Raw genomic sequence first — 13,837 nt, forward strand, 5'->3', positions numbered from 1 at the left:
TGTGATCCGTTAATCAAATGACAACTCATGTCTATGGTTGGGAAACATAACCATCATTGATTCAACGAGCTAGTCTAGTAGAGGCATACTAGTGACATTCTGTTTGTCTATGTATTCACACAGGTACTAAGTTTCCGGTTAATACAATCTAGCATGAATAATAAACATTTATCATGATATAAGGAAATATAAATAACAACTTTATTATTGCCTCTAGGGCATATTTCCTTCAGTGTGTGCAAATTTTCATGACCATATGACATAGGTGAAGCTCGGGACAAAAAATCAATGCTCAAAAATCGAAATTTTGAACGTTTCTCAAAGATTCAATTTTTTCAGTCCGCATTTCATATCGTCATGACATTTTGCAGGCATATAGACAACTTGTTCAACTTTCATGCCAAAAAAATTAACTTCTTTTCATTTTGTTTGCTATTTTTAAATTTTTTACTGTTCATCCACAGGAGCAGATGAGCTCGAGCACTCAAAAACCGTCCTATGTGATATTGTTCCTATGTACCAACAAAATTGAATGGTTTTGTATGATCATCTTTTATATGTCTATTTGCATTGAGAGTTCCCTCACCAATTATGATTTGTAATAACTGCTGCTATGTTGCTACACATGGAAAATATCACAACCGGAAGGAAGCTTGTGCGACCGTGTGTTGTGTGTCCACTAAGGGGCTGGTCTCGAGAGACCAAAGGATTTTCTGCAAATGTGAAACAGAGTGACGGGCCTCTTGCAACACCACAACTACCAGTCATGCGGTAGATGCAGATAAACGGTCATAAGTGAGTGATGTCAGAAGCACCATGATTACCAAGTTTGGGTAAAAAAAACCATGATTACCAACTAGCTAAGTCTTTTATATAGTAGAGATATGTGACTGAAATGTACTTATATATGCATAATATCAATTATGTTGCCGTTGATCTCAGTCGTTCATGTTATTAGAAATTGTTCAGTGGAACACAAATTAAATGAATGGAGAGAACGAAGTACATCAAGATGAATCCGACCAAAACCAAAAAAGGGAAGAAAAAAAATACCACCAATCAGACCCGAAATAAACACAAAAGGCACACCATTAATTGATGTCTCCTCAGAAAACGATGATGATCTCATCAGTTGAACCTGCTGCAGACCCTGCGGACCTCTCCCTGCGTGGCGGTAAGCACCTTGACCTCCCCCAGCTTGACGAGGGCCTGCGGGAAGAGCCAGTTGAAGTGGTCGGTGTTGGCGAGCCTGTCGACCATCCACCGCGTGGAGCTGTCGTTGTAGAGGTTCTGGTCGACCATGAGCACGCCACGGCGCTGCTGCAGCATCTTGTAGAAGCTGTTGTCCACCTTGGACGCGCTGGCCCGGTCGTCGAGGTACAGGACGGTGTTGTCGGACGACGCCGTGTCGGGGCACGGGTATCTCTTGTACGTGGCCGCGGTGTCGGGGTCCATGCTCGGGTCCGTTGCTCCGGCCCTGCCGCCGTAGCTGTACAGGCGGCTCCTCTTGATCATGCTGCAGTGCGTGACGCCGACGGTGTGCGCGCCCAGGAGAACGACCATGTCGTCCGAGGTGAGGCCGAGGTTGCGGAAGAAAGCGGCTGCCTTGGGGACCGTGTCATCCGGCCCGGGAAGGTTCACGTCGGTGGCCACGGACCGCCGGCTGTCCCTGCGCCCGGTGCGCACCGCGTATCTTCGCCCCGTGGACGCGGCGACGGCGTCTCTGGTTGCGAGGACCTCGATGTCGGAGCAGGATACGACGCCGGGGCACCGCTTCTCGAGCTCCGTCTTGATCGCAGTGATGAGCTCGTAGCCCTTGACGCTCAGGTTCGGCTTTGCCGTCTTCTCTGTGCTGTAACCGTCGATGAGCAGCCCGCCGTCGCAGCCCTACGCAGGTCAAACACGTTAGGCGATCTTACTGTGGAGTAGAAGAATTAATGGCGCGCACGTAGGAGTACATACGTTGACACCGCACTCGTGGAACAGCAAGCGTAGGAGGTGGGCGACAATGTCGCTGTTGCTGGCGAAGCGGGCCTGGACGATACCCTGGACGACCGCCTCCACGTCGCTCCCGCGGCACTTGCCCGTGTAGAACCCGCTCTGCAGCTGCGCCTGGCCATCGGTGGCAAGCCCAAGCACGGTGACGGCGAGCACCACCGCTAGCACCGCTGCCCTTGTGTGCCCCATCGCTACCTAGCTAGCTAATTGCTAGGTGCGAGTGATAGATTAAGCTCTTGGTGCTTGGGCTATGGAGGTGTGAGAAGCAAATGGCTCGTTTCTCTCCTATTTATAGTATAGGTTAGTGGATGACATGGTCTCCTTGAAGTTGTCTGATGTTCGGTCATGGAGATCACGTATGCCTTGATTCCGTTCTTTCTCAAATCTTAACCAAGCAAGTGGGCATGTGCTCGCTGTGCCTGCACGAATGATTGGGATTTGTTTTACAGATCCTCCGAAGCATTCTAAGTTTTGCTGGCAAGAAGCCAACCACGACATCCGACGTGGTATGCTGTCTCTTTGCTGAATGACTCATGTAAATATGCTTATTTAGATTTGGCGTGCGTAGGGTGTAGCTTACCACCACGCCCAACGTCGTCGTTTGGCGTTGAATTGTGGATGGTCAGTACAGTTTTTTTTTTTTGAACAATGGTCAGTACAGTTATGTGAGCTGTTACGATGCACGAGGGAGCGGTCGGCTCAAGCTAATAGAGCAACTCTAGTAGAGTCAGTCAAAATTGTTGCCTTCAAATCGATTTGAAGGCCGCTCCATTTTTATTTTTATTTTAGGCTACACACTCTATGTGTAAACTTTTACACTCGGAGCCACTAAAAAAGATAACTTTCAAATTTTGCCACGTGTGGTACCCACTCGTCAATGGGATATAATTTCTCAAATAACAAGTGTCACATGTGTGGCATGAAGCACTACGGCCTTCACTTTTTTACTTCTAAAGTTGCCATTCAAAAAGAAAAAAACAAACAAACAAAACTGAAACTTGTCATCCGAAAAGAAGTTGTCATGCTTGACAATTAAAATATGTTTGGAGTTACCATGTGTCTGTGCCACACGTGTGGCACTTATCAGGGTCCTATAATATTTACCAGGAGTATCTTCGTTTTGTGCTGCAAATCCCACCAATGTGTCTCTCACCTCAAGCAGATCTGGCCCACCCTCCTCTCCGGCAAAGTCCTCCACCTCCTCCCCGATCTTTGGTTTGTAGGAATGGAATCCTATTCCTATGGAGGAAATCTTCTTATCCTCCATATTTCATAGGAAAATAAACATTAGCCTAGACTCAATGGAAAAAAATCCTATAATGTGAAACAAAGGACATCTCCTTTCCTATTCCTACGCATAGGATTTGAGATGCATGTCATCTCATTTTCCATGACTTTTTTATTCCTATAATTTTTCTACCATATGAACCAAAGGAGGCCTAAGATGACATGTATCTCAAATCCTATGAGTAGGAATAAGAAAGAAGATGCCTTTTGATTCACATCATAGGATTTTTTTCATTGAGTCTAGATTAATGTTTATTTTCCTATGAAATGTGGATGATAGGAAGAATTCCTCCATAGGAATAGGATTCCATTCCTACAAACCAAAGAGCTCTAAAGGAATTTTTTCTATAGAAATCCTATCCTATGAAATTCCTACAAGATTCCTCTAAACCAAAGAAGGCCTAAGTTTCCAACGTGGCACTCAATTTTCATCGGCTACGCTTGATTCCATGGCTTTTGATGGTGGGGGGGGGTTAGGGAAATTTCTAGAAAACTGTAAGTGCATCTAGTGCCTTGTTTTATTGAGTGTACACATGTGTTAAGTCCCTAGGGATTTGGTTTAACCGAAGGTTTACAACCCCTTAAAATATTGAGGAAACATTGAAGTCTTCATAATGCCCGATTATGATTTGGAAGCCGAGGAGCAACTTTTATTTGCTAGTTTCTTTAACTATTTATTGAATTGATAGGCAAACCATACTATTAGGGGGGGTCAAAAGTGAACCAAAATTGAATTTTTTTTGTGCGCTCAGTCATAACCCTTCCTACTCAAAGACTGAAGATTTGGAAATCTCCTTCCAGGCGAGCCTACTAGCTCCAGTGACTTAATTAGATGCTTCTGAAGAATTAGAGGAGTTTGTCGTGTCACTTGGGTTAGTTTTCTCGCCAGGGGGTTGGGGAACTTGTTGTTGAAGTTTTCACGGGTTTTTCAGAACCTGTTCGCTACCAGTTCGAATTGAACTGTTGTCCCAGCTGTCGGTAGCCCGTTGATGGGAGCGCACCGGAGCAGCAAGGCAATACCCCCTACCCCCACCTAGTCAGGTGGTTGCTCAATTTTCGTTCTGCCCATGCTACATAGAGCACCCCTCCTCCGTTTTCATGGCCATTGCTAAGTTAGGGAAACCACTCGAGCCAAGAACTAAGTTGTGGTTGAGCATCACTGATAAGTAGTGGTCTTGATCGCTTGATTTCCTTACTCTAGAGGACTTGGCATTCTCCACACAATTAGGCATCATTCTGCGGGCATCCAAAGTGTGGATCGCTGAAAAACAAGTTTTTATCGGTCTGAAGATCACAACAAAATATACCCCGAGTGATTGGGCGAGTTCCGAGTAACCTACCTCAAAGAGAACAAGGCAAGCACTTTTGTGTCTTCAAAGCGGTGTGCTCATCCTCTCCAACCAAGACTTAGAATTTTTGCTAATAGTTTGAACTTGTGTAAACAAATCATCATGCCTTCACAAATCATATGGTTCTTTTTCCTCATACCCTTTACATTTTGTACTATGTTGTGTTTCGGGGATTTTTTCACTCCTATTGGTTGGTCGTTCTTTTTGTCCTACATTGTGACTGTCGGTGTCAAAACCGGCGGATCTCGGGTAGTGGGTCCCGAACTGTGCGTCTAGGCCGGATGGTAACAGGAGGCAGGGAACACGATGTTTTACCCAGGTTCGAGCCCTCTTGATGGAGGTAAAACCCTACGTCCTGCTTGATTAATATTGATGATATGGGTAGTACAAGAGTAGATCTACCACAAGATCAAGGAGGCTAAACCCTAGAAGCTAGCCTATGGTATGATTGTTGTATATGGAGTTGATTGCCTACGGACTACAACCCTCCGGTTTATATAGACACCGGATAGGGTTAGGGTTACACAGAGTCGGTTACAATGGTAGGAGATCTTGAATATCCGCATCGCCAAGCTTGCCTTCCACGCCAAGGAAAGTCCCATCCGGACACGGGACGAAGTCTTCAATCTTGTATCTTCATAGTCCAGGAGTCCGGCTGAAGGTATAGTCCGGCTACCTGAACACCCCCTAATCCAGGACTCCCTCAGTAGCCCCTGAACCAGGCTTCAATGACGATGAGTCCGGCGCGCAAATTGTCTTCGACATTGCAAGGCGGGTTCCTCCTCCAAGTCCTTCATAGAAGATTGTAAACACCAAGAGTAATGTCCGGCTCTGCAAAATAAGTTTCCACATTTTGCCATAGAGAGAATAATATTAACACAGATCAAATCTACTGACGTATTCCGCAGTGCATCATCACACTACAGCCAAGTCCTTTACTCGAATCGTTTTTACTTTTCCACCTCAGCATGTTTTGCGAGGCGGTTTCCTTGGCACGTCTTGCCAAAGCAGAGATCGTGTACCCCCTTTACGGGATTCTCATCAATACGGACGTGGGTAATCCAATCGCGCCACTTATCATGGCGCTTGGGAGGCAAGCGAGTTTTACTAGGTAGGTGGGGACGCACAACCGCATCCGCCCATATAAGGGGATAAGGATCCACCTTTTTACCTACGCCTTCTTCCTCCTTTGCCTATCCATCTCCTGCGCACTCGAGCTCCAGCGCCCAAGCCCGCACTTCCCACCTCAACCTTCTCTAGCAATGTCCGGAGCGGGAGGCAAGTGGATGGTCTCCTCCGTCACGGAGGGCCATGTCAAAAAGCTAAGGAAGGCCGGATACTTGTCCAAAGACATCGCGCACCGACTTCCCGAGGAGGGGCAGCTTCTCCCCACCCCAAGGCCCCATGAGAGGGTTGTATTCCTTCCCCACTTCCTCCGTGGACTGGGTTTTCCACTCCACCCATTTGTCCGGGGGCTCATGTTTTACTATGGCCTGGATTTCCACGATCTGGCCCTGAACTTCGTCCTCAACATCTCGGTGTTTATCGTCATGTGCGAGGCTTTCCTCCGCATCCGCCCCCATTTCGGCCTCTGGCTCAAGACCTTCAACGTCAAGCCCAAGGTGGTGCGCGGCAGCCAGGCGGAGTGCGGAGGCGCCATGGCGGGCAAGATGGCCAACGTCCTATGGCTCGAGGGCTCCTTCGTGGAGACCCTGAAGGGGTGGCAATCGTGGTGGTTTTACATCACCGAGCCGCGCAATCCGAAATGGATCGCAGCCCCCGAGTTCCGACCCGAACCCCCCACGCGGCTTATGTCCTGGAAAGAGACGGGCTTGTCGTGGGGCGACGAAAAAGAGGTGACCGGACTACAGACATGCGTCCAGTCCCTGGTGAGAAAGCCGATCAAGCTCGTCAATGTAGTCCAAGTTATGCTCGTCCGCCGGATCCTCCCGTGTCAACAACGGGACTTTAATATGTGGGAGTTCGACCCGGCGCAGCACCAAACCCTTAACAGGCTCTTCGACACGACGTATGAAGACGTCTGGAAGGTGCTAACCAAAGGCGCCGAGGCTCCCACATCCGCTTCCGAGGACCGTGGATACAGCTCGCGGCGTCACGCTAGCGAGGTAAGCTATTTTCACCTTTTACAGGATGTTAAGTTTTTTCATAGTCTGACTCTATGCGGGATCTAAACTCCCTCACCTTTGACAGGCTTGGCAGGCGCAGTCCGGATCGATTAACTGTCTGGCTCCCTTGCCCGAAGACCCAGCCCCTGCTCTCCTAGTGAAGCTGCTAGTTCCGGCGCCTTATGTGGTGCCGGAGAAGAAGGCCAAGAAGAAGAAGGCCACGGGGACTCGAAAGAGTGCCCCTAATGTGCTGGTGTCGGACTCGTCATCCGACGAGTCCGAGACGCTCTCCTCTCGTGAGAACGAGGAGGAGGAAGAAGAAAACTCTCCCCCTCCAGCGGGGGGAGGAAAGAAAAGGAAGGCCGCCCCAACAGGGGAGGCCGAAGGGTCCAGGAAGAGGAAGACCCCTCCGCCAAACTACTCCCCCGACGCCGAAGAGGACGAAGAGGAGTGGCCAGATAGGGCCAAGCGTCCGGCGAAATCGTAAGTATTCGGATATCAGAGTAACTCATGACGTTCCTTTATCGCTCAGCTTTCCCTAATGTCGAACATAATTATGCAGCCCGCCCCGGGCCGAACTCAACGAGTCGTCGAGCGGCTGCCTGGATTCATCGGACGTGAACTCAGTTCCGCCCGCTGTCTCCCCCCGCACTGCGGACGATGCCGAAGTGGCATCGCAACAAGCTCCGGGGCAGGAGGAGGTGGTCCTGGAGGAGCCGCAAGGCGACCTCCCGGACCCCAGGAGTAAAGGGGACAAGACCCCTCAGGGCTCCAAGTCTGGCTTTGTGCCGGACACCGCGCCGGAATCTTCAATAGTTCCGGACCGCGGTAGGTGAACTCCTTCCAAGAGGAGAAAGCCTTGTGAGCCGGCGGCCTCCATCCAACCAGAGGTGCCGGACAATCTGCTTGAGGTGCTTGACGGCGCCTCCATCGACGAGGAGCACCATACTATTATGAGTATGGTGATCCAGAAGGTTCAGTCCGCCAAGAGCGGACTGACTGAAGCTTGCGCTAGCCTTCTAACAGGCTTTGAGGTAAGTAAACATATATAAAAATAGTACCGCATAGACAGTAGCCCCTGATGCTCTGTTTGGCGTTCGGAAAGAAAAGCCGAATAGAGGATCTAGTAAATTTCGCAAGAGTCTAACAATAAAGAGTCAATATGCGTGTGCAGGCTTCGCTGCTATCCACCGCCGCACTGACTGCGGAGGTGGGTGTCCTGAAACAGGACCTCAAGCGGACCGAGCAAGAGCTTGGCCTTGCCAAGCGGCAGCTCGAGGAAAAAGAAGGTAGGAAATACCTTACAGAAAAAGTGCCTATAGAGAGGCGTGATTGCAAAAAATAACAGGATTGCACTGCTTATTATAGGGGCCACGACTGAGGTGGCGACCCTCAAGAAGGCGTTGTCCGAGGCCGAAAAGAAAACGGCCGCGGAGCGCACCGAGCGAGAGAAACTTGGGGCTCAGGTCGGTGAGGTGCAGCAAGAGCTTCAGGCTCTCATGAAAAAACATGAGGGTTTGGAGCTTGAGTCAAAAACCCAAGCGTCCGAGATCGCGGCGGCCCTTGAGACTGCCAAGTCTGCCAAGGCCGAAGCCCAAAAGGCCCTCCAAGAGTTGGAGGAGATGAAGAAGATAGCAGCGGGTAAGGCATTCTTTATGCAAAGCAGAAATATAAAAGTAAACTACTTGTTACTTACCCGAATCCGGAGTTCTCCAGGGGCATTCGCAGATCTTCCCCGCAGCGTATCCGATGCCGCCGCATTCTACTGAGCTGAAGAGGGTAGCTCGACGGAGAAGGTGTTCTGGTCTCAGTATGCTGAGGCCGGACACCCTGTGCCCTTGAGCGACCAGCTGAAACAGCTGGTCGAGCTCCACAAGGCGGCCGAACAGGCCATGAAGGGCTTCATAGTTCGGCTGTGGCCTGGAGAGGCCCTACCTGGGAGCTACTTCGGGCTGGTGCGGCGGCTGGTGGAGGCCTGTCCAAGGCTCGAGGTCATCAAGCGCTCCGTCTGCATTGAAGGTGCCCGTCGGGCCCTTGCCCGTGCAAAGGTGCACTGGGGTAAGCTGGACGGTGAGAAGCTTGTCAAGGACGGGCCGCCGCCGGGGAAGGAGCATCGCAAGCCCGAGAACTATTACAAGGATGTTCTTGCGGGTGCCCGCCTTGTGGCGGATGAATGTACCAAGGATGTAATTTTTGAATAAACTCGCTCGTTTTTATCCTGTGCGCTGAAAACTTGTTCATGGCCGCTTAAGCAATGCTTGTTGAATTTAAAATATTATTTTCTGTGCGGCCGTTTATCAAAAAATTGAGAGATGGCCAGTCGTCGTCTTCTGCCCCCATGCCACTAGTGCTGGGGTGTTCGGGATAAACCTGAGCGCTCTTTTTCCCATAGTTGGGTCCTCCAAGGGAGGCGCTCAGCACAACGAACCAGGCAATCGGACTATAATGCTTGAACACTCTCACTTAGCCATAGAACTTTATAATTTTAAATTTCGACGAAGCCCCTAGTTCGGAAGACCGAGTTCGGGGCGCTATCCACGCCTTGGCTGGACAAATCCGGCTCCTCGTTCGAAGCGGCATAAGTCTTTAGGGACTCGAAAAACCTCTCGAACAGCGACCGGTCTCACGCCTCATCATGACAGTCAGTTTTAGCTTTCTCCACTGAGGTGCTTAACCCAGCTCAACCGAGGCACAATCGCAGTGGTTCTCCTAGTGCTACCTTAGCCGATATAGCGGAACGTAAGGCACCAAAACATAGGAGCCGGACAAACCCAACTATTAACCCAAATCATGATTCGGAGCCGATGCATATAGTGCTATAAGTTCGGGGTGCCGCACTTGTGAAAGTGTACAGACTTCTCACACCATATTAAAGGGTACTGAAGCCCCTGGCGTACTTGCCGTACCACGGTGTACGGGTGCAACATGTCATTAATGAACATATATAAAAGAGAGTAATGCAGAAAATAGACAAAAGCTATGCATTGTTTATAGAGAGGCTATTTATCAAAGCGAACGATACAAATAGTGCGGTAAGCAAAAGATATTGGACTATTCAGTATGTCTTGACCAGGGGCAGGCCGCGGAATTGTATTTAAAACAGGTATACCGCTCGTAATAGAGACCACCTGGGAGTTCCATAATGCGGCATGGCTTGTCTGCCTCACTGGATCTTGCATTGTTTGTGCGGCAGTCGAATTGCCGAACAGGTCGTCCGAAGTATGGAGTCCTGAAAGTAAGAAAAAATTAAAAAAAGAATCCGGCAGCCCCTAGTACGTTTTAAGCCGTATTTTGGGCGTGTCGTTATTGTGCCCCTTCCCCTGTGCCCATGGTATTTCAAGGGCGTAGTTATGTACGCGAGGTACTGGTTTCGCTATGTCGCGAAGGCTGGGGTTGGGGCCGCATTGCTACGCTTGCTCAGAGTGTGCCAGGCGGTCCTGCTGTGGGTTACTCCGGGCGCGCTTGGCAGTGTCTGGCTTTTTAATGGCCGGACTGGAGAATTGCTTGAGAAGGCTACTTTATACCTCCGCTACGAGAGTCGCCGTATGCTCCTCCGTACGGAGGGAGCGTTCGGTGTTTCCGTTGACCGTAATTACTCCTCGAGGGCCTGGCATCTTGAGCTTGAGATATGCGTAGTGCGGCACCGCATTGAATTTTGCGAATGTGGTTCGTCCGAGCAGGGCGTGATAGCCACTGCGAAATGGGACTATATCGAAGATTATCTCTTCGCTTCGAAAATTGTCCGGGGATCCGAAGACCACGTCAAGTGTTACTGAGCCTGTACAGTTGGCTTCTACACCTGGTATAACGCCTTTAAAGGCCGTTCTTGTGGGCTTAATCCTTGAGGGATCTATGCCCATTTTCCGCACTGTATCCTGATAAAGCAGGTTCAGGCTACTGTCGCCGTCCATGAGGACTCTTGTGAGATGAAATCCGTCGATGATTGGATCGAGAACCAATGCGGCGAAGCCGCCATGACGGATGCTAGTGGGATGGTCCCTTCGATCAAAAGTGATCGGGCAGGAGGACCATGGGTTGAACTTTGGGGCGACTGGCTCCATCGCGTATACGTCCCGTAGCGCACGCTTCCGCTCCCGCTTGGGAATGTGGGTTGCGTATATCATGTTCACCGTCCACACTTGTGGGGGAAAGCCCTTCTGTCCATTGTTTTTCGGCGGCTTGGGCTCCTCGTCGTCGCTGTGCAGCCCCTTGTCTCTGTTTTCGGCCCTTAACTTGCCTGCCTGCTTGAACACCCAACAATCCCTGTTAGTGTGATTGGCTGGCCTTTCGGGGGTGCCATGTATCTGGCACAAGCGATCGAGTATTCGGTCCAAACTGGACGGGCCCTGAGTATTCTTTTTGAATGGCTTTTTCCGCTGACCGGATTTATAGCCTTTGAATCCGTCATTGACTGCCGTGTCTTCATTGCTGTCGCTGTTAACGCGGCGTTTTTGCTTATTCCGACATGTCCTGCCACTTTTGTCCTTGGTATCCGAATTACCAGGGTTCTTTGATAAGTTGTTACTGTGAGCTAGCCAGCTGTCTTCTCCCGTGCAAAAGCGGGTCATGAGTGACGTGAGGGCTGCCATGGATTTCGGCTTTTCATGTCCCAGGTGCCGGGCAAGCCACTCGTCGCAGATGTTATGCTTGAAGGCTGCTAGGGCCTCTGCGTCCGGACAGTCGACTATCTGCTTTTTCTTTGTTAGGAACCGTGTCCAGAATTGTCTGGCCGATTCTTCTGGCTGCTGAATTATGTGGCTTAAGTCGTCGGCATCCGGCGGTCGCACGTAAGTGCCCTGGAAGTTGTCGAGGAATGCGGCTTCCAGGTCCTCCCAAGAACCAATTGAGTCTGCTGGCATGTTGTTAAGCCAATGTCGGGCCGGTCCTTTAAGTTTGAGCGGGAGGTATTTGATGGCGTGTAGATCATCGCCGCGTGCCATGTGGATGTGAAGGAGATAATCCTCGATCCATACCGCCGGATCTGTTGTGCCATCGTATGATTCGATGTTTACGGGTTTGAAACCCTCTGGGATTTTATGATCCATTACTTCATTCATGAAGCATAGCGGGTGTGCGTCGCCTCTGTACTGGGCTATATCACGACGCAGCTCCGAAGAGCTATGTCTGTTGTGTTCGGCCCGGCCGGATTTGTTGTATCCAGAGTGAAGATCATTGTCGCATGCCGTAGGGCGCCTGCGCGATCCGTAGATTGATCTTGTTTGTCTTGCCTTATCCTCCAGTATGTCTCGCAGGTCGGGCGCATTTTCCCGTGCCTTAGTTGAGCGGCGTCGGGGCATGGCTTGGGTGGAGGGCCGAGAGGCCTCTCTATCGCGGCCGCGAGGTGGCCGGTCTGCCATGTCATGCGCTGGTGATGTAGGTGCTTCCTCCTCTGATCGGGGTAGCGGCCTGCGCTTCGGGTAACTCTTGGAGGGGCGTTCGAGTTTATACTCTTCGGCCGCAAGGACTTCAGTCCATCTGTCAGCTAGCAAATCTTGGGCAGCTCTAAGCTGTTGCTGCTTTTTCTTGAGGCTGCTTGCCGTGGCTAAAAGCCTGCGTTTAAAACGCTCTTGTTCGACGGGGTCTGATGGTATGACGAATTCGTCGTCATCGAGGCTTGCCTCGTCTTCGGAGGGAGGCGTATAGTTATCATCCTCGACCTCTCGGTCTGCCGCTCTCTCATGAGGGCTGGCTTCTCCATCTTCCTATGCCGAATCTTGCTGAGGTGGGTGTTCTTCGGCGCTATCCGGGATAGTATTATCTCCCGTGCAGGGGCGCGGGGGGTTCAGAGTCCGGGGAGGAGTCCGGATCCTCGGAGTCACGGGTAGTGCAGAGTGCGGGGCTAGCGTTTGGCTCGATCGCCTCTGAGATCGTAGCCCCTCAGGCAGCGTCAACCGCTGATCCTCGATCGGCGTAGTAGGCTCTGAATCAATGGTAGAAACCGATGTGTATGCGGCCTCCAAGGCGCTGTTCGGCGGCAGAGCTATATCATGCCCATCGAGACAGTGCGGCGCGCTTGGCTGTGGCTCGAATCCGTTGAAGATCAAGTCCCCGTGGATGTCAGTCGTGTAGTTTAGGCTTCCAAACCTGACCTGATGGCCAGGGGCATAGCTTTTGATCTGCTCCAGGTGGCCGAGCAAATTGGCCCACAGAGCGAAGCCGCCGAAGACGAAGATCTGTCCGGGGAGCAAATTCTCACCCTGGATTGCATCGTTGTTGATGATCAAAGGAGCCATCGGGCCTAAAGGCGACGACACAGAGGAACTCTCAATGAAAGCACCAATGTCGGTGTTAAAACCGGCGGATCTCGGGTAGTGGGTCCCGAACTGTGCGTCTAGACCGGATGGTAACAGGAGGCAGGGAACACGATGTTTTACCCAGGTTCGGGCCCTCTTGATGGAGGTAAAACCCTGCGTCCTGCTTGATTAATATTGATGATATGGGTAGTACAAGAGTAGATCTACCACGAGATCAAGGAGGCTAAACCCTAGAAGCTAGCCTATGGTATGATTGTTGTATATGGAGTTGATTGCCTACGGACTATAATCCTCCGGTTTATATAGACACCGGATAGGGTTAGGGTTACACAGAGTCGGTTACAATGGTAGGAGATCTTGAATATCCGCATCGCCAAGCTTGCCTTTCACGCCAAGGAAAGTCCCATCCGGACACGGGACGAAGTCTTCAATCTTGTATCTTCATAGTCGAGGAGTCCGGCTGAAGGTATAGTCCGGCTACCTGAACACCCCCTAATCCAGGACTCCCTCAGTGGCCGTTATGAATACTTTGTATATGTGTTTATCTGTCTGTTCTAACTCTCTATTCAGTTGTGTTTTGCTTGTTCTATGTGAAGACTTTGTTTGTACACTATCCAGTTCAGTTCCTTAGTAATTTATATGCTTTGGCATATCACTCTTCTAGCATGTCTAACTCATCACTGCTTAGTTCATACTTAGTTACTTCCATGTATGACATCTTATACGCCCATTTTATATCGCTATCTCTTAGTGTAAAATGCTCATTTTTTAATCATGTGTTATACATTATGGCATCATTCTTATACATTTTTTCTCTTTATTT

At 50.2% G+C, this 13,837-nt stretch overlaps 1 protein-coding gene across 1 annotated transcript; it reads right to left on the reverse strand.

Annotated features, from left to right (window-relative positions):
- Positions 1-943: 943 nt before the first annotated feature.
- On the reverse strand, positions 944-2,224 carry LOC119298024 (peroxidase 57-like). The gene is made up of 2 exons (XM_037575572.1): positions 1,963-2,224; positions 944-1,887 (listed from the first exon to the last, which is right to left on the reverse strand). Exons 1-2 carry the CDS (start codon positions 2,185-2,187, stop codon positions 1,129-1,131), a joined length of 984 nt encoding a protein of 327 aa, XP_037431469.1. The 5' UTR covers positions 2,188-2,224; the 3' UTR covers positions 944-1,128.
- Positions 2,225-13,837: the final 11,613 nt, after the last annotated feature.

The sequence above is a fragment of the Triticum dicoccoides genome, chromosome 5A (assembly GCF_002162155.2).
Source record: "Triticum dicoccoides isolate Atlit2015 ecotype Zavitan chromosome 5A, WEW_v2.0, whole genome shotgun sequence".
NCBI classification, from domain to species: domain Eukaryota; kingdom Viridiplantae; phylum Streptophyta; class Magnoliopsida; order Poales; family Poaceae; genus Triticum; species Triticum dicoccoides.